The sequence below is a fragment of the Psittacula echo genome (assembly GCF_963264785.1).
Source record: "Psittacula echo genome assembly, chromosome: 1".
In the NCBI taxonomy this organism is placed as follows: domain Eukaryota; kingdom Metazoa; phylum Chordata; class Aves; order Psittaciformes; family Psittacidae; genus Psittacula; species Psittacula echo.
Window position 1 is genome coordinate 128653461 of NC_137735.1, and position 19685 is coordinate 128673145.

The 19685-nt window shown below is 45.2% G+C and overlaps 1 protein-coding gene across 12 annotated transcripts in view; it reads left to right on the top strand.

Annotated features, from left to right (window-relative positions):
- PPP6R2 (protein phosphatase 6 regulatory subunit 2) overlaps positions 1–19685 on the top strand; it is a 90532-nt gene that overhangs the window by 64888 nt on the left and 5959 nt on the right. For 8 of the 12 annotated variants that reach the window (XM_080637408.1, XM_080637416.1, XM_080637418.1 and 5 more), the window contains 10 exons: positions 1972–2087; positions 3329–3414; positions 3744–3824; positions 5234–5331; positions 7401–7476; positions 8507–8634; positions 9511–9683; positions 11320–11482; positions 11892–11980; positions 12916–13123. In XM_080637408.1, the coding sequence (XP_080493534.1) occupies positions 1972–2087; positions 3329–3414; positions 3744–3824; positions 5234–5331; positions 7401–7476; positions 8507–8634; positions 9511–9683; positions 11320–11482; positions 11892–11980; positions 12916–13123 (1218 nt within the window). The remainder of the gene's footprint in view (positions 1–1971; positions 2088–3328; positions 3415–3743; positions 3825–5233; positions 5332–7400; positions 7477–8506; positions 8635–9510; positions 9684–11319; positions 11483–11891; positions 11981–12915; positions 13124–19685) is intronic. The other 4 variants (XM_080637417.1, XM_080637409.1, XR_013958728.1 and 1 more) reach the window with 3 other exon arrangements.

Genomic DNA, 19685 nt, shown 5'->3' on the forward strand with positions numbered 1-19685 from the left:
TAATTGGTGCGTTTGGCTTTGACTTTTTTGGGGTTTGGTTTGATTTGGTTGGGTTTTTTTGGTTTGTTTCTTTCTCTTGCACCCCCTTGGGCTGCTGATAACAAATGGCACTGATACTTTCATTGCACAACTCTAATTGTGCACAGTTTTTTAGGTAACAAAAACATCTGTGGTTGCTGCTTAAGAGTTTTCCTAATTAAATTAGATAGGAGGTAGAGCTCATCCATGTTTCATGCCAGGCAGTTCCAGTCACCACACTGGAAGGAATTTTAATGGCCAGAAAAGAATACTGCCTTAAAAGAGGTATCTCAGATGAAGTGCTTTAAGAAACTTGAGCTTAGCTGGAGATGGGTGATGCACTCAGTGAGGAGATGGAGTGAGGCACTGGGAGCCCCAGGGGCAGAGATTCCAAATGGAGATATTGGGAGTTATCTTAGTAATCATCAGCAAGAATGGTGGTAATGTTTTTCCCTTTTGGAACATTGGATTCTTCTTGAGTTTTCTTAGTTATTCCATGTGTTCTTGATGGGTTTTGTAACTACTAGCATTAAACTTCAAGGTAACCCATGCAGTTCTTTTATACTGCAGAGCATTTGATGAGTCTAGGTAATTAGAATTGAAAATGAAGTAGGTATGACCATCAGTGTGAGTTCACAGACACATCTTTTTGCTGCAGCACGCTTTCTTAGGCATTGTCTCTGCTGGCATGTAGGACAGAACCCTTTGTTTTACAGATGGAGATGTCCTAAAGTGAGGTGGAAACTTCTTGTCACCCTGTTTGTAAGGGGTTTTTTCCTGCTTAGTTTGATTCTGACCCACCAGTTTTGTTTGAGGTGGCTCGAGTCAACCCTGCATGGTCCTGGTGCTATGCCAAGAAACTTTCATTTCGGAATCTGACTTTAGGATTTGGGGTTCTTTAATGTCTAGAATCATAGAATGACAGTTTCTGTTGAAAGTGACTTTAAAGCTCCTCCAGTTCCAGCCCCCTGCCACAGGCAGGGACACCTTCCACTGGAGCAGGTTGCTTCAAGCCCCTGTGTCCAACCTGGCCTTGAACACTGCCAGGGATGGGGCAGCCACAGCTTCTCTGGGCACCCTGTGCCAGCGCCTCAGCACCCTCACAGGGAAGAGCTTCTGCCTAAGAGCTCATCTCAATCTTTAATAGTTAAAGCTATTCGGAATATTACAGTAAATAAGAATCTTGTCTCAGCTTCTTTTCAGCACCAGTGTAAATGCTGTTTCTAAACACAGTGCTGTGAATTTTCTTACCAGGAATCTGCCACTGGGTTTAGGTTTTCCTTCCAAATCTCAGTCCTTCTTTGGACAGTGTGGAAAGCAGATTTATTCTAGGCTCTTCATCCTCTGTTTTTTGTATTGCTGTTCTGCTAGAACCAGTAAAGATTCAAAGAAAAGTGACTCAGAGACTGCTTGGATTTAGTGCTGGCTTCTTAGATTTGTTTTGTAAGGGGGATATCTAATGATGGTGGATTAATGTCTTTTGTTGTGTTGAATTCGTCTGCTTAATACTTCAATTGCAAGTAAAACTAAAGCCTTTTTGGTAGTAATGATGAAAATTCTTACTGCTGGGAGCTTTCTTTAGTGGAAATTATAATCAGATAATTTCTATCTGCAGTGTTCTTCCAGTGTACCGACTTAGCTTTCTCTTTATAACTGGCTTATATTTTACCCAGTGTATCCTGAACTGGATAAATGATCCCTTTCCTCTCAGTACATGGAAGGTGAAGACAGATTGGTTTGTTCTGGGAAGGCTCATCCTGCGTGAGCAGGAATATTCCACTTCACTGTTGCATCTTCCATAGGGACCCTGCCTGCAGCAGCACCTGCATGTGCCAGACCCTTGCAACAGTGGGGAGCTCATAGCATGTCTGGCTGATGGAAATGGTTTTGGATGTGACCCTGGGGCTCCTGTGCCTGGTTCTTTTGCTAATGGCTGTTTTCTTTCTTTTTCAGGGCAGAAGGTGGGATGAGGAGGGGCAACATGGGCCACCTCACCCGAATAGCCAATGCTGTGGTGCAGAATATGGAGAAGGGCCCCATGCAGACTCAGATCAGTGAGTTCATTAAAGGTTCGTGCTCCTTTCTCTGCTCCTTCCTCCCCCCTTGAGTCAATAACCCTTGTAGGCCTTTGGAAAGACTATATTGCATGTATTTCATGATGATTCCTTCTATAATGAAAATGATTTCCAGTCAAACATCACAATTTCCCATACCTTAAACAACTGTCAAGACCAAACTTGGTTGCTCTTTATTTTCATACAGTTAGGTTGAAATTGTTGGAGCTTTGTTTTTTGCAACCAGAGACTGAAGGTAGCTGAAGGAAAGAATGCTGCTTTCCTTCCTGATTTCTGTGTACATTCATAGTGCTTCTTCACAGCATTCTAGAGTGGTGTTTCTATACTTCTTTATTCTCATATCTGTCTGAGAGGAAGAGACACTGTAAATGATGTGTCACAGAGGACCTGCATCTCTGCTTTGTCAGATACCTTGCCAAGCTTTGTCCATCACATCTTCATTGGATTTATTTGGAGAACTAGATTTATCTGACATTTTCCTAAGAGGGGAAATCAGATTTTCCATCTGCATCTATTCAGGGAAACCATGAGTTTCCATTTTTGGCTTCTGTCAGACATCTCCAGTGGTAAGACACTGTAAGACAGTAACTTGGTATGATGTCAGATCTACATGAAAATGGAGAAGTTACAAAGATTTCAATAAAAACTGAAAATATCACGGGTCCTGGTGATTTCCTTCCCTTGTTTCACTGCACTGGGCCTGGGGGGATGAAGACAACTTTATTCATAGCAATCATGCAGAGCTGTGTTTGAGATTTGTGATAAATGGTGCTGATCACACCCCACTGGTTTAGCTCTCACTGAGCTTGCACAGCGCCAAGGCTTTCCCTTTTATCCGTGCTTCGTGCCTCAGTGAGCAGACAGGGTGGACAAGAGGATGGAAGCTCACCTGGTTGACTGAAGGGCTATTCCATATATTACTCCTATACTCAGGAGCAGGAGTTTTGTATCTTTATCCCACTGTAATTCCACAAGTGAGTTAAGATGTTCAGATCAGTGATATCCTGCTGCTTGGCCTAACAGAAGATGTTCCCTTCTCAGCAGAATTTACCATTTTTAGGAGATCACAAGTAAAAGTAATTCACTTTGCAGAGCACTTACACAATTCATTGCTTAGCTCATGTGCAGAGGTATGTGTTTGCTCAGTGGCTCCCAGTTAACCAGTGGGGCAGAGTGACTGGTTTGATACTTCTCTGTGAGTTGTGCTAAACCTTGTGGTGCCATTTTCCTTGCAGAGCTACCTGAGGATTGCAGAGGGAGGTGGGAGAGCTTTGTAGAAGAGACACTGACGGAAACCAACAGGAGGAATACAGTGGATTTGGTGAGAACAGTGCAGATTTCAGATGGGCCCGTTACCTTCTAGACTTTCCTTACCTAAGAAGAAATGATATTGCTAGGGGGGTTTTATTCTTTTGCTTGCTTTTATGAAGAAGGCTTACAAGGGCTGAGTGTTTGTAGAAAACATGTTCCATAATAGTTCTTGAAGCAGGAGCCCTGATACGTGTTGGTAAACTCTCGTCCATGTTTTTGTGTTAGTCACTGGGGTGGGTTTTGCCTTCTGAGCACCACGGTAAATGATTGTATGTGTGGAACAAAAGGCTTTGAGCTTTTTAGCTTTCACTTGTGCTGATTTTTCTGTACTTCCCTCAGGTGAGCACTCACCATCTGCACTCCTCCAGTGAGGATGAAGACATTGAGAGTGCTTTTCCCAATGAACTTTCTCTCCAACAGGTGTGTTGATAACATGCTCTTCACTGTTCCTGGGGAGCTTTCTTCTCTAGCTTGCCTTTAATCTGCCCCAGCATAGAGCAGTTCCTAAATTCCACTGTTAGTGTGTTCAGCTCTTTTGTGTTTTTCCAGTATAGCTGCTTACATAGCCTACCTTCCAATTGGAAATCATAGAATAGTTTGGGTTGGAAAGGACCTTAAGATCATCCAGTTCCAACCCCCCTGCCATGGGCAGGGACACCTCACACTAAACCATGTCACCCAAGGCTCTGTCCAATCTGGCCTTGAACACCTCCAGGGATGGAGCATTCACAACTTCCTTGGGCAAGCCATTCCAGTGCCTCACCACCCTCACAGTAAAGAACTTCTTCCTTATATCAAATCTAAACTTCCCCTGTTTAAGTTTTAACCTGTTACCCTTTGTCCTGTCACTACAGTCCCTAATGAAGAGTCCCTCCCCAGCATCCTTATAAGCCCCTTTCAGATACTGGAAGGCTGCTATGAGATCTCCACGCAGCCTTCTCTTCTCCAGGCTGAACAGCCCCAACTTTCTCAGCCTGTCTTCATATGGGAGGAAATAGATTTAAATAAATCCTGGAATGGTTTGTGTTGGAATGGACCTTGAAGCTCCTCCAGTTCCAGCCCCTTGCCACGAGCAGGGACACCTTCCACTAGAGCAGGTTGCTCCAAGCCCCATCCAACCTGGCCTTGAACACTGCCAGGGATGGAGGTGCAAGTTCCTGGGGTGCAAGCTGAAAAATAGAAGAGTGAAGCTGCAGTGGGAAACCAAACATGATGATATTTGGGAGTATTTTTTCAAGGACATGTGGAGTAATTTCCTGTTGTCCTTGGTGAATGTCCAGTTGGAGGCAGTGACCTTCAGAAGTGATCTGTATTAGCAAAAAGTAACCTAGAGGATGGTAATGAGAGTGATCAGAGGCGTAGAATATGACATGGGAAGTAAAGTTTAAAGAGTTTGGTCCACTTAGTCAAGAGAAGATAAAATTGCATAGAGACATGTGCCTCATCCTACAAGGAAGAGGGGTTTAGAGGAAAAGTGCCTTCTTGATGTCCATGGCGGGTTTAAGTAGCAGCAAGGTAAAATTCATACTGCAACAAGGGAAAACAAAAACCACCAGTACAACATTCTAGTAGAATAATGGAGCCAACAAATGGTTCCCTAGGAAAATTCCGTAAGTCTCTTTGGAAGAAGTGAAGAGCAGATCAGAGAAACATCTCTTCAGGGCTTGCTGTTTGATCCTGCTTTGAGAAAGGGGGTTGGAGCAGATGATTCCTCAGAGTTCACCAGTTTGCTGTGATATTAATGCTTTTCTAGAATACATATTTTCAGCCAGTTCAGTTGCATGTCTTTGGCCACCTAAATGAGGGCTGTTTTGGGTTCCTTTGTTCAGGCCTTCTCCGAGTACCAGATCCAGCAGATGACAGCGAACTTTGTGGATCAGTTTGGCTTCAACGATGAGGAGTTTGCAGACCAGGATGATAATATCAAGTACGTTTAGAAAACTTCAGGAGGTTTATATTGAGCATTTAAACCTCTTTGCCTCTAATCTTGCTTCTTCTGGTTCAGGTTTGAAAAGGAACCTCACTCTCTACCTCCTTTGGTTTGAAACAGACTGATCAATGGCTTGGAGAACATCTGATGGTTTTCTGTTTATAGGAGTCCACCCTTTATGGCCAAAGCCACTTGTAGAACCAGGGAAAAGCACTTCTTCATTTTGTAGAGAAACCTTTTAAATAAAACATGAAACTATTACCCAGCCCTATTCTAGAATAAATGTAACTGCACAGAAAGCAAAGCATTAGAGCAAAGTCCAGGCAGTTCTGCAGATATTCCCCAGTGGCATTAAGGCCTTATTGAAATTAGGAGGAGAAAGAATAATGTTTTCATGAAGTCCACAATAAAAATTAGCTATTTGCTCTTATGGAAAAGGAAATGTAAATAAGGCAGGAGCAAATAACAGTTTAAAGAAGGCAAATAGAGGTGGATTTAATGTTACATGACTTGCTGAACCCAGTGTTTGGAATTTGTGCTGCTTTTAGAGAAGAATTAATGGAATTAATTAATTAAAACTGCAGCTCATCTTCTCACCTCAAAAACTGTACTTAAGGGAATTACTGGGCCTGAATTATCCTATTTGTCCATAATGGCTCAGGGACTGTGACCGTTTAGTCCATAGTGACTGTCAGGAGAGTGCTTCTGGAGGACACCCAGCGTGTTACCTTGTTTCTCAGCTTTGCCCATTCACTGTCACTTTGTGGCAATGTTTCTCTAAGTCAGAAGAACGTTTGTCATTGGGGTGTCAAGGCAGAACCTGCTGACACCATCCTGGAGCCAACACTGGCCAGTAAGTGCTGGGGCTGCTCTGCAAAGAGCCACAGGACCCCGGTGCCCTGGAATCTGGGCAGGAGCTGAAAGCTTTTTGCCCAGCAAGCTCTGGGCATGGCTCTGACTGCTTGGCTGCTCCAGATGTGATTTATTGAGTATTCTTTTGGTGGTTCTGCTCAGAGCCTATATTTAGCATCTTCTGGGTGCCATGAAATACTTTAAATGCAATGACAATGTGAAATAGCTTGGCTGCTGCAGAGCTGCTTTCAAGCATGAATCAAAGTAGAGTCATGAGATCCTCAGAGCCCCAGGAACTCTGTTAAGGTGTTTGCCAAGTAGTTGGCAACTGTATTCTATCATGGAGAAAGGTTTTGGAGTCCAGCTTTCCTGTCTGGGCTTTTAGTGAGCCCTGTGGATGTCAGAACTTTAATAAGGCCAGAAAGATCAACACTAGAATGAGAGTTCTTTTGAACTTGGATTAAATACTTAGTTCTACACATGTTAAAAAGTAAAATCCACTTTTCTGTTAGATAACAGCAAATATTGAACTTGTGTTTGTATATTTAGAGGGGAAGAATTAACTTATGTGAAGAGCTAAAAGCATCTTATGTCCTTATAAAATGAAGGAGAATCTCATTAACATCTGTAACTGGGATATCCTCTCTGTATTTATGATTAGAGAAAGAGACAATACTACAGAACAGTCCTGGTACTGAACGCGCTCCTGTTGTCTGTTTTCCTGCTGTTGAAAACTGCCGCAGATATGAATTTGAGTATTTTAAGAGGCATTAATCATGTTTCAGTGTCTTGAGGATCTGCATGACAGTATTTTTTCTAGCAAACAGCCTTCTTTGGAAGAAAATGATACTGCCCAAACTTAGAGATCCGTTGATACTGTGAAGAAGTACTACAGGAACCCAAGCTGTGCTCTGAGGTTGGAGTTTTTTGGCCTGCAGCACCCTCTGCTGTTCTTGCGGTAGAATCAGAGTCGCAGCCTGATTTGGGTTGGAAGGGACCTTAAAGCTCCTCCCTTTCTAAGCCCCTGCCATGAGCAGGGACACCTTCCACTAGAGCAGGTTGCATTGTTGCACGTAACACAGAAGTGAACATTCAGGGAACAAATGTGGGGCCACTGAGCAGTCATAGAAAGCATCTCTGTTTTCTTGCTGGGCATGCAGAAGTGCTTTGACACTCCATGCCATCACTGACACTTCTTTCTTTTCTTTTTGCAGTGCTCCCTTTGACAGGATCGCAGAGATAAACTTCAACATCGATGCAGATGACGACAGTGTGAGTCATTTGAAAGAAGTAAGATTTGGTACATTATTTTGGGTTGGAAGGGAGCTTAAAGCTCCTCCAGTTCCAGCCCCTGCCATGGGCAGGGACACCTTCCACTAGAGCAGGTTGCTCAGAGCTGCTCCAGCCCTCACAGCATCTCCATGGCCTCCTCTGGACCTTGTGGAAACAGCTCCACTTCCTTCTTGTGCTGTTGCCCCACAGCTGGATCAGGACTGCAGGGAGGTTCTCCTCAGAGCACAGCAGAGGGACAGGATCCCCTCCCTGAGCTGCTGCTCACGCTCTGGGAGTGCAGCCCAGCACATGGGAGTTCTGGGCTCAAGCGCACACTGAGGCCGGGTCATGGGGAGCTTCTCCTCACCCAACACCCCAGGTCCTCCTCCCTCAGGCTGCTCCATCCCGTCTCCCCCAGCCTGTGTTTGTGCTGGGGATTGCCTTGACCCATGTGCAGGACCTTGCCCTTGGCCTTGTTGAGCTCCATGAGATTCACGTGGTCCTGCCTCTCCAGCCTGTCCAGGTGGACAGCTTTGCTCAGAAGCTTCCTGCCATTCTGTCAAGGAGAATGCAGTCATTGAAACGCATTGCACTGAGGATTAGTCCAGTTGGGGCCATTTGCATCTGTGTCATCACTTTATTCTCCAAGTTCCAAGCTTGTCAGTCTACAGATGTGTTCTTATGGGAATTGTTTCCAGCCCTCTTCTACCATGACTGCCACTGTGAGGATCCAGTGGAGTCATGTCAAAGACCAGCAGCTTGCAGAAGCTCCTGCATCTTTGGGAGCAGCATGGGCTGAGATACTGTGGTGGTTCTTTTTGGATCTCTCATGGGCTTGCTGCTCCTGAGCATACTGAGCTATTAGTACTCTTCCACATCTGAACATTGCTTGTTGCACAACCTGAGATGTAAAGTGAAATAAATGCAAACACTTTCATGGTATCAGTTGTGTCCAAATGCTGCTCCATTAGCTGCTTTATCACTGAGGGTTTTTTTTCTGTCTCCTAAGAATGAATGGGATTTGATTTTGGTTTTAATATTCTTTCAGCCCAATGCTTCCCTCTTCGAAGCCTGCTGCAATGAGAGGATCCAACAATTTGATGACAACGAGGAGGAAGAAGATATCTGGGAAGAGAAAGAGATAACCTATGCAACCCAAGTGAAATCAAGAACACGGTAAGGTGAAAACCAAGATCAGTCCCCCCCAAATGCTATGAAACTACAGTTTGGTTCAGTGCATGCTGAATTGTTTGTTGTTTAAGTGCTAAGAGGCCTTTTTCTGGCATAACCAGAACATTTTCTGTGTCACAGTGCTGCAGGAAGAGATGGTTTGTCTTGAACATGAAACAAAGATTCAATTTAAAGCAATGTACTGATGACAGAAACACCAAGTTACTGGGTCTGTTATCAAAGATACTTAAAAACAACCCTTAGCTTGAAATACTTAAAACTTACTCATATTTGGAGAAGAGGAGGTTGAAAAATGGTAAGGCTGAGGGTAGTCGAGGGAATATTCTTTTCCAAAATGTTAAAACAAGGAATGTTTTGCATGAGAATGAGAGGTCTCCTGTGGTGCCTCTCTGCCATTGCAAATAATTTACAGTTTTTCATCCCTTTGATATAATCACTTATTAAATAAAGTTAATTCTCTAAGTCGGAAAAGACAATCAAATGAGACAGGAAAATGGCCAAGACTTTAACATCTACTTGCCCAGCACCAATAGTTGTCTTGCTCACACACGGAATTGATACCACACCGGTGTTCCCCTGGTTTGCTCATACCAGTCTCTATGCCTGAACACATCACTGCAGCGTATTTCCCAGTCTAGCTCTGCACGTGCATTTTGGCAAATAAATCCCCACACAGGGATGGTAGTGGGAGCATCTCAAGGAGCATCTGCTGGTGCCTCTCTGAGCTTTGTGTCCTTTGGGAGATGAGCCCTCTGAAAGGCCTCGCTTGGTCTGCTCAGTGTTTAGGCTTTCTCCTTGGGGCAGGTGAGGGGGGACCTGGCTGCTGGAAGGGATTTTCTAATTCTGAGTTCTGCAATTTAGATTTGGGGCATCTCAGACCTCAGAGAGTTCCTCAAAAAGTGATCTTGAGAACGGGGATCACGACGGAAGTGTGGACTCCGAAGAGGAGGAAACAGAACAGCAGCCACCTCCTTCCCAAGCAAACAGCAACAAGAATAATACTTCTGAGCAGAAAGACTCTGACTCCTCTGAAGGTAAACAGTTCAGGACATTATCCCCTTTGAGCTGAGATCTGGAACATTTCTGCGTAACAGCAGTTTAGAAACAGCCAGGTTTATGTGGCTGTTCTGCAATTCCACCTGTGCAGATGGGATGTGGGAATTTCGCTCTCTACAACTGCCTGACAGAAGGATGGAGCCAGGAGGGGGCTCGGCTCTGCTCCCAAGGAACAAGGGATGGGACCAGAGGAAATGGCCTCAAGCTGCACCAGGGCAGGTTTAGATGGAGATGAGGAACAATTCCTTCCCCAAAGGGTGCTCAGGCATTGGAACAGGCTGCCCAGGGCAGTGCTGGAGTCACCGTCCCTGCAAGCGTTCACACACCATGGAGCCGAGGCCTCAAGTGCCATGGGTTAGTGGTGGCCTTGGCAGTGCTGGGCTAAAGGTTGGACTGGATGAGCTTAAAGGGCTTTTCCAACCCGATTGATTCCATGAGTGTATGATTCAATCCTTGGGTTTGGCCTCAGAAGCATTAGTGAGATTGAGGCCTGCCCAGCTCCTTCAGAATAGCAGAGTGGTGCTTCAGTTGTGCCAAGAGAACCACATACAATAGTAATACCACTGCTTCTCATGCACATACTCGTGAACAGAACATCAGTGCAGGATTATGATGTTAGCTCCTTACATTGCATTAGAAGAGGGTTACGCAGACTCTGCCAAGTGTCTCCACACTCCTCATATCTGCCTGTCCTGCAGATCTAGCTTTGGTTTGCATCTTGCAAACCCGTTCTTCAATGCCTGGAGGAAGGCTGGAGAGAATCACGGAGTCACAGACTGGTTTGGGTTGGAAGGGACCTTAAAGCTCCTCCAGTCCCAACCCCTGTCATGGGCAGGAACACCTACCGCTAGACCAGGTTGCTCAAGTCCCAGTAATCAGCTCTCTAAAGCAATGCAGCAGTGTCAGATATTTTCAGTTCTTATTAGGAAGAGCCATTATAAACACCACAAATATCATCCTGTGGATGGTGTCCATCAGGTTTGTTACCCTTCTTAGGGACATGGTTCAAATGTTGGTTCAGTTTATGAGCAAATGTAGGAGTCAATGCTTGATGGATCTCTCCTACTCTTTCTTACTCTTAGTTTTGCTGTGTGCAAATCAGTTTGCACAGCAGACCTCTGCAATCCTTTCTCTTTCTTGAGAAAACACAAGTAAAAATGCCTTTAAAAATTCATGGTTTATAGGAGTAGATGTTCTAGGGTAGACTGGGACTGTTAAAACCAAGTATGATCTTAGTTTTGCTCAAGATCATTTCTGTAATCATCAAGATTTTAATCCTTATATCAGTTCCTTCCCTATAATTGCCAAAACTAAACAGTTGGTGGTTGAAATGGTTGAAAGCCACTTGGTTTGGGCAGGAAATGGAGGTATTTGGGGTTCAACTGAAAGTTACTGGCGCAAGGAATTAAGATACTCATTCATTTTTCCTAATCGATGCTTCTCTCTTGTGGATGACATTAGTATTTATCAGAAGAGGGATTTTGAAGCTGATTGTAATGTGTGAGATGGGCACTTCCTGTAGATTCTGAAGGTTTCTTGTCTCTGGGATGACTTCGGAATCTTTTTGGGATGCCCAAAGAGTCATGGGATTCCTGTTTGTGGTTCCATGGGCAGGCTCTGGCTGGACAGCGGTGTTTGAGCCCGTCAGCTCGAAGCCCCCCACGCCGTGTGTTGCCATGGATGTAGGATCCAGCGTGTGGGATTCAGCAGCCCCGGAGAACACCACGCCAGAGGAGAAAGGATGGGCAAAATTTACAGACTTTCAGCACTTCTGCTGGTAAGAGGCACAGAGCCTTCCTATCCTGTCCAGCTTCTGAGTGAAAGAACTCTTGAGATGTGGTTTGATAGGGTACATTGACTGTAATCTCTTTTTCCTTTTCCCTTCCCTTTGCTCCCCTTTTTAGTTTGTAATGTTGCTGATTAGTCTGGATCAGGGCTTCACGCTTTGCCTTCCAGTGTTTCTGTCTGGTGTTAGCATCATGTCATGTGATACAGGAATACTTTGTGTATCAGCATTGCTGCTACAATAAGAGCAGAAAATAAGTAAATAAACAGGCTTTTTAAAAGTTAAAAGTATTGATGTAAGGAAAGAGTAGTTCTCCTGGTGGTTTCTTCTGCTGGGGCTACTCAGAAGCACAACCAGGACACCTGTACTTCACTCTCAAGGCTTTTCCCCTCTACTTTAGCTCAGAATCGGGCCCACGATGCAGCTCTCCCGTCGACACAGAAAGCAACAATTCAGAAGGGAACCCAAAGCAGAATCAAGATAAGAACTGTAAGTGAGATGGTACAACCAAGTCTGCCAGGGAGAGCTCCCCTCCAGCATCACCTCCTGTATCTTACGTGAAGGCTCTTTTGTACAGAGATCAATCTGTTGAAATAATAACTCAGAAATCCCAAATGTTTGTTGGGATAATGTTATTCAGCAATAAAAGGTTGAAATTTAAGTTAGTAAGAGTTGATATCACAGAAACTATTTATTTCTAAACTGTTCAGAAGTCCTGTTTTAACTGCAGGCTTGATTATAAAATTATTTGCCAAAAATTCAGAGGATGAAATTCGTGGTTGGACTTGATGATCTTAAAGGTCTTTTCCAACCTGTTGATTCTGTGATTTTGTGAAGTTAGACTGTTGGTACTCGTGGTGAGCCACTTGGTGACCTTCAGTCTGATTTCTTTCCCTCCTCCCTTCTGAGCAAGGAAACCAAGGTTTAACAGAGGAATTTGATAGAACTTAATTTGTCTAGTAGCAACTGGAAGTCGGAGAATACTGGAAGGGAGAAGGTGCCGCCTTCTGCCCCACTTTTCTGGTGTGCTGTCCCAGTGGAGCTGTGGAGACCAGGTTGGACAGGGCTTGGAGCAACCTGCTCTAGTGGAAAATGTCCCTGCCCATGGCAGGGGGTTGGAACTGGAGGGGCTTTAAGGTCCCTTCCAACCCAAAACCACCCTATGATTCTGTCAATCAAAATAGTCTCCTCTGCTGTCTGTATTAAACATGGACACAAGGTGGCAGGTGAAGAACACTCATTTTTACCTCTTACTTGCAAAAATGAGCTTGTGTGCTGTGGGATCTGCACAGAAACCACCATCTCCAAATATGCAGTCATTGTAAGAACCCCACTTCACACCACTGTGCTTCCTTGGGGTGGTACCTGGGGAGTTGCTCCTGTGGTTTGTTCACTGTGCACTGTGGGTTATTCACTCCCTGCAGTCAGCACTGCTTCCCCCTGTGTTTGGAACGTCTGTGTCACGAGGAAAGCGCCGCTGGTGGCCTCAGACAGCAGCTCCTCTGGGGGCTCCGACAGCGACGAGGAGGAGGACAAAGCTGACACCATCACGGAAACCATCAGCACGGGCTCAGGCCAGGAGACCATCAAGCTAACCATGGATGCGAAGAATGAGAAGGCTGTTTTCACCAGGTAGGAAGGGAACTTCCCTGGTCCAGCATCCTGCTCTGCCCAGGCATTAATAAATCCCTTTTCCCTTTAGACCCTATGGTTCCACATGTGTGCGAGGTGTCTTCCAGCTTCCTTGTCACAATGGGTTTGTTTTAAGAAACGTGTGTGGCTCATTTTAGCCACTTGGTCACGTCACAGAGCATCAGCCATCTGTCTGTCTGCACAAGAGATCCAGGCCCAGGCTCATGGCAGAGATGCCAGGTCAGATCACACAGAAGAGTCAAGCAAAGTGTCTCTGATAGCAAGTGCAACATCTTGGAAGCAGTGTGTGGTCTTGCAAGGGGCAGATTTAAGTGACTCAAATTGTCATTTTCCTCTCATTGACAAAATAGTATATTAGAGACAGTAAATGATAGAAAGTGCAAAATGCCAGAAAAAGAGCAAATCCTGAGATTTTTTTTACCTGCTAGGCAGCAGTTTGGGTGGAATTGCCTGTGTTCAGATCTAGCCTACTCTAGTTTTGAGAGGGGAAGGTGCTTTTCAAAGCACTAAACATGAAGTTCACTTGCATGCAGTCAGAAATACTACCCAGTTTAAAGATCATAGAATCAGACTGGTTTGTGTTGAAAGGGACCATAAAGCTGATCCATCTCCAACCCCCTGCCACGGGCAGGGACACCTTCCACTAGAGTGGGTTGCTCCAAGCCCCGTCCAACCTGGCCTTGGACACTGCCAGGGATGGGGCAGCCACAGCTTCTCTGGGCACCCTGTGCCAGCGCCTCAGCACCCTCCCAGGGAAGAGCTTCTGCCTAAGAGCTCATCTCAGTCTCCCCTCTGGCAGGTTAAAGCCATTCCCCTTGTGTGTCCCTACAGGCCCTTCTCAAAAGCCCCTCTCCAGATTTCCTGTAGCCCCTTTAGGCACTGGAGCTGCTCTAAGGTCTCCCCTTAAGGAGCCTTCTCTTCTCCAGGCTGACCCAGCCCAGCTCTCTGAGCCTGGCTCCAGAGCAGAGCTGCTCCAGCCCTTGTCAGCATCTCCATGGTCTCCTCTGGACTCACTCCAGCAACTCCCTCTTTCGTTGTTGCTCCAGAGCTGGATGCATATATATGGGGTTTTCCTCATATTCCTTATAAGTATGCAGGGTGTGATTTAACTAGTTGGAGTCCCTGTTTTATGCATCTGACTCAGGAACAGCTATTTAGTTCTTATCCTGTTTGGTTATGTGACATTGTTGGGTAGTCAGCGTGGCCTTGGCATGTGCACACACTCCAGCAAATAGCTACTAGGAATTAAAATGCCATGGCTCAGGAAACAATGGGATTACAGAACCACGGCTGATTGAGGGAGGCAGTTAACCAGAGGTGTGTTTGGTTTGGCAGCTCTGAGCTGAGTTGTTAATAACATGACTGTGGTTTTTTGGATGCCCACCTCAGATGGCCTTTTCCTTCTCATAGGTGAAATGAGTGAGATGCCTGGCATTCCTTTGCTTGCAGGGATTGCAGCTGAAGAGCTGTTTGCATAAATGGAGCTTGTTTGTACACATAGGGATGGCATGGCCAAGCAGCCTGGCTTCACAAAAGAGGTCTGAGAGGAGAATACGAATACTCCCTCCTGCTGTGCTAAAAGCACCATCTCCTTTCCAATTTTCAGTGTACTTGAATTAGATCTAATTAAATCCATTGGCATATGTACCTAAAAGAAACTGAGCTCCAGATGTTTTTCCTCTCTGAATGCATGGTGTGAGTAGAGTAGGATAATACACGTGGCTGGCTGGATGCGCAGCAGCAGCGCGAGTCTTACTTGGCAGGTTCTTGGTGCCTTCCATTTATTCCCTTGCAGGTAGGAAGCTGGGTTTTCTTCTGGTTTGGCTAGTTAGATGTTGTGGCTGTGCTGCTGTTTCAGGCAGTGTCATTTCAAATGTGTTTTTCTCTCTACATAAGTGGATATTTTTGGAGCACTTTCAGCAAGGACAAACCTTCCAGAACCTGTGTGGGTTTGCATGATTGCAGTCCTACAAACTAATTCCATTTTGGCAAAGAAAGTAGGTACTTAAATAACCACAGTCTCCACTTAAAGGTGTCTGTAGCTTCCACAGCTTTAACTGTAGCCAAAAATCAGAATAGAAGCTCTGGGAAGACAGAAACTTGTTCCATGGGTGGTGATTTCAGCTGCTCCAGCTCAGTTCAGTAGCCAGGTTTCTCCCAGTGTATGAATTGCCATCTTGAACAGTGATGGGAATGGGAATTTTCTGGTATCTGCTGCTCTCCCAGACTGTTCCTTCTCTTGGAACAGGCACACCAGTAGTGAATACATTCATTTCTCACCATGTTCCTTAATGATCCCTGAAAAATGCTGAAAGTTTGAGAATGTTTTGGATTGACTTTGTGAATCTTAATGACTTTCTGCAAGCACTTCCCCAAACCATGTTCCAATTCCTGTAGAAACACCTCTTCCTTCTCCTTTTTTCCCCTCCTGAAGTCTACAGTGGAGATCCTCCTTCTCCTTTCTCCTCTACCTGCAATACTGAAGTCTACAGTGGAGATCTTTAATACTCCTTGGAGCTCCAGAAGGACTCTGTAGATTCTACAATCACTGGGATCATGCAAGAACCAGATGTTTCAGTAAATGCCTCCAAATGTTTCAGTACACACCTAAATACGCTCTGTGATCATCTTCTCAATTACTGATGCTTCTCTGCCTGTGTGTGCCACCCCAGAATGTAAACACTGGAAGGTTAATGGTTTGTCCTTGCATGGACTGGTAGGACATCCCTCATGGCAGTTCTGCTTAAACTACTCCTGAGAGTATTGGCTACCATAAACATCATATAGACAAGGCGTTCCAGGTGTATTTCTTTCCTTTAAGATTATTTAGCTAACTTCTTTTCCCATATTTAATTCTATATGGTAGTTGCTTATGTGAAAATAAGGAGGGGTTTTGCTGAAGTTCTCTGACCAAGGAGCATCCAGTATCAGCAAATCCCACTCATTGATAACTTCAGCCTGGGTGTGTTGGGCTTGAGAAAGATGCTTTTTACCCTGTGTTGAATCTTCTGCTTGGTTTATATTTTGATGTGAATTTTCTGTTACGTTCAGTGATTGTACCCTTTGAAATGGCCTTGGAGTGTTCCTGGTATGTCCTGGCAGGAACTCAGCATTTGAGGATGCGGCTGCTGCAGAGTTAACTCTTCTGTCTGTTCTGTTTCAGCAATCTTTACTGTTTCTTCCTTTCTTTGCTTTCTCTCTCTGCCTCTCGCTGCCTTTCTCTCTTGCTGTGGGTATTGCTCAGAGTATTTAGACCTGCAATTGGAGGGTACGTATGATGGGGACCTCCGCGGGGTTCCAAACATCCACCTGACAAGTCATTTCTCCCGTTAGTTACTTCATCCTGGGCTGGCAAAAAAGAGCTGTCGGACCATTGGGAAGCTCCTCTTTTCCCAATCACTTAAAAGATCCTGGAAATCCTATTTTGAAAACCTGAATTTGAGTTGGGTGTAGAGCTTTAGGGAAGTGCACACACAGCAACAGAGCCATTGGTGAACCTCTGAAAGGCAAATACGGTGTTTAGTGTCTTTCATCAGGTCCTTGAGCTTCTGCCATCCCCCTGTTTGTGAGCTCTTTCTGCAAATAGGATTTGGGGTTTGTTATTGTAGAAAGGAGGGTTCATGCTGTGGTCCAGATGACTCGAGGAAAGCCTGGCTAAGGGCACTTGGCTGCTAGAATTGCTGCCTACATTACCTGGGGCAGTGGTCAAGTCTCTCGAGACCTTCTCACAACAGCCCTAACACATATTTTACTGTAATAGACCATGAAATAATGATTGATGTTATTTTCCAAACTCTTATTTATTTTTGCAAAACACTTTTTCCCCAGATGTTTTCCTTTTCTTTTAAATTCTGAGGTTTTACTCATTATTTTCTGGAATTTATCCATTTAGAAGAACTTTCCCTGTGCAAACTAGCAAGACATTGCTGTAATTTCTGGAGGAGATCAGGGACAGACAGAGTAATCCACTGCACTAAGCACATCTCGTAACTGTTCCATATGAAAAGGAAACAAAGGTTAGTGTGGGTTGGACTAGATGACCTCCAGAGGTCCCTTCCAACCCTAAGAGTTCTGTGATTCTGTGTATATAGGTATGAATGTTCAGATGTAAAGCAAAGGTGTAAATGTTCAGATCTGGGATCACAGCTACTCAGTGGCAGAAATGCCATCCTGGGTTCTCCAAGCAGGGGATTCAGGAGATGCAGCCAAAGACAAAGGCCAGAGGTTTTCTGTAAAGCTGTGTATTTTAGAATAGTCATAATTACAAAAACCACAATTTATTAGTTTTATAATTAACAATGTCATTTTAACAGTTTTGAACGTTTTCTGCCTCTTTCATAAGCAGGTGAGTGCAATACCTACGTTTATCTCACCAAAAGGGCTGTCAGACTGCACTTCTAAGCCAGAAAAATGCAGTAACATTCAAGCTATTAAGGAAAGATCCAAAAGGTTTATGTAGTCTGTGACTGGTTGGGCTTTGTCAAAGCTGTTTTGAGCAAGCATAAGCTGTAAAGGTCTCAGAAATTACTTCAAGACTTTGCTGAAGACATAGAATCATGGAATTGTTTGGATTGGAAGGGACCTTAAAGCTCATCCAGTTCCAACCCTGCCATGGGCAGGGACACCTTCCACTAGAGCAGCTTGCTCCAAGCCCTGTCCAACCTGGCCTTGGACACTGCCAGGGATGGGGCAGCCACAGCTTCTCTGGGCAGCCTGTGCCAGTGCTCTCACAGTAAAGAATTTCTTCTTTATCTCCAACCTGAACTTCCCCTGTTTCAGTTTGAACCCATCACCCCTTGTCCTGTCACTACAGTCCCTGATGAAGAGTCCCTCTCCAGCATCCTTGTAGCCCCCTTCAGATACTGGAAGCTGCTCTTAGGTCTTCACGCAGCCTTCTCCAGGCTGAAGAGCCCCAGTTTTCTTTGACAGTCCTTGTACAGTCATACGAGCAGTCAAAGAATGAGGCAGGTGAAACGTGAGGGCTCAGCAGCTCGAGGCTGTATCAAGTCGTGACTTGCATTTACCAGGGAAAGAGGAGTAACGGATGCAGGAGCGTGTGCAGTGTGAACAGTGTTCTTGTGGGAAATGACTTGCATTTCCGTGTCTGTCTACTTCAGTTCTAATTGTGTGATATTAACCTGAGCTTTGTATTTCTCCTGTATGATTTTCAAGAGCCGTCTGAAGAATTGTGCTGCTGAATTGTTCTAATAAGGTTCCACACAGCTGCTTAATACATGAGCTGCACTTAGAGTAAAAATCCAGCTTTTGCTGTGTGTGGTGATAGTGGGCTTGAGATGTTTTAACTTTTAATTTCTCTTTCAGTTTAACTTTACCTGAAATGCTCTTTTCCTTTTAATTTGTTCTTTCTTTATTTTTATGGTTTAATATGTTCACTGTCCCCTTTTCCTTAGTGCTCCTCACCCGAGTAGCTTGGATAAGCAACTGAATAAGAAAGTTCAGAGGAGAGGCTGGAATCCAGCAAAGCAATAACACTTGCTACCTGTTAAAAACAAGCTAATTTCTTCTGTGGCTCTCTAAACTCTCATTTAGCACATTCCTCAGTTTTGGAGGCAGACACCGAGGTGCTGCAGCGGTTCCATAGAGTCATGGAATAGTTTGGATTGGAAGGGACATTAAAGCTCCTCCAGTCCCAACCGCCTGCCACGGGCAGGGACACCTTCCACTAGAGCAGGTTGCTCCAAGCCCGTGTCCAACCTGGCCTTCAACACTGCCAGGGATGGGGCAGCCACAGCTTCTCTGGGCACCCTGTGCCAGCGCCTCAGCACCCTCACAGGGAAGAGCTTCTGCCTAAAAGCTCATCTCAGTCTCCCCTCTGTCAGGTTAAAGCCATTCCCTTTGTCCAGTCCCTACAGGCCCTTGTCCAAAGCCCCCTCCAGGTATCCTGTAGCCCCACTTAAAAGTGCTGGAAGGCTGTAAAAGTCTCGCCTTGTTGCTGCTCATACACAGTTCTGGGATGAAAGCCCTTAACTTCCATTCTCAGAGCAGAGACAACCCTGAATTGCTGAAATAGCTCAGAAATATCTGCTAGCAGTGGTTCCTCCCATAGCTCTGGGTGAGGGAGGCAGGGTCCCCAGGGTCCAGGTATGGTGGCCATGGCCTCGGCTGCCACTGAGCAAGGAGTTTTGGTGCAGCATCTGCTTACACAGAGCAGAGAGATGAATCCTCTGGTGTCCCAGGCTGAGTGGAGTGACATGTCACAGTGGATGTTTTGGGCTCTCCCGTTTTGGGATGTGTTTGTTTTCTGTGCCTGCTGCCTGTTTGTCCTGCATGACATTGAGATTCACGTGGTGTCAACATGTGCTGCTGGAGCATGGAGCTCCATCATGATGAGCATGGACCATCAGCATGAGAAATGGGTGTCTTGCTTGTATCTCGTGCCGCTGCTTAACATGGAGAAGCTGCTGGCATGCTTGAGCAGAGGATGAGGGGAAGGAGCATGCTATGGGAGATGGGGCTTGGAGCATGGCACATCTGCCTGCAGATCAGTGTACATTTACTCATAAAGAAACGTGAAAGTGGC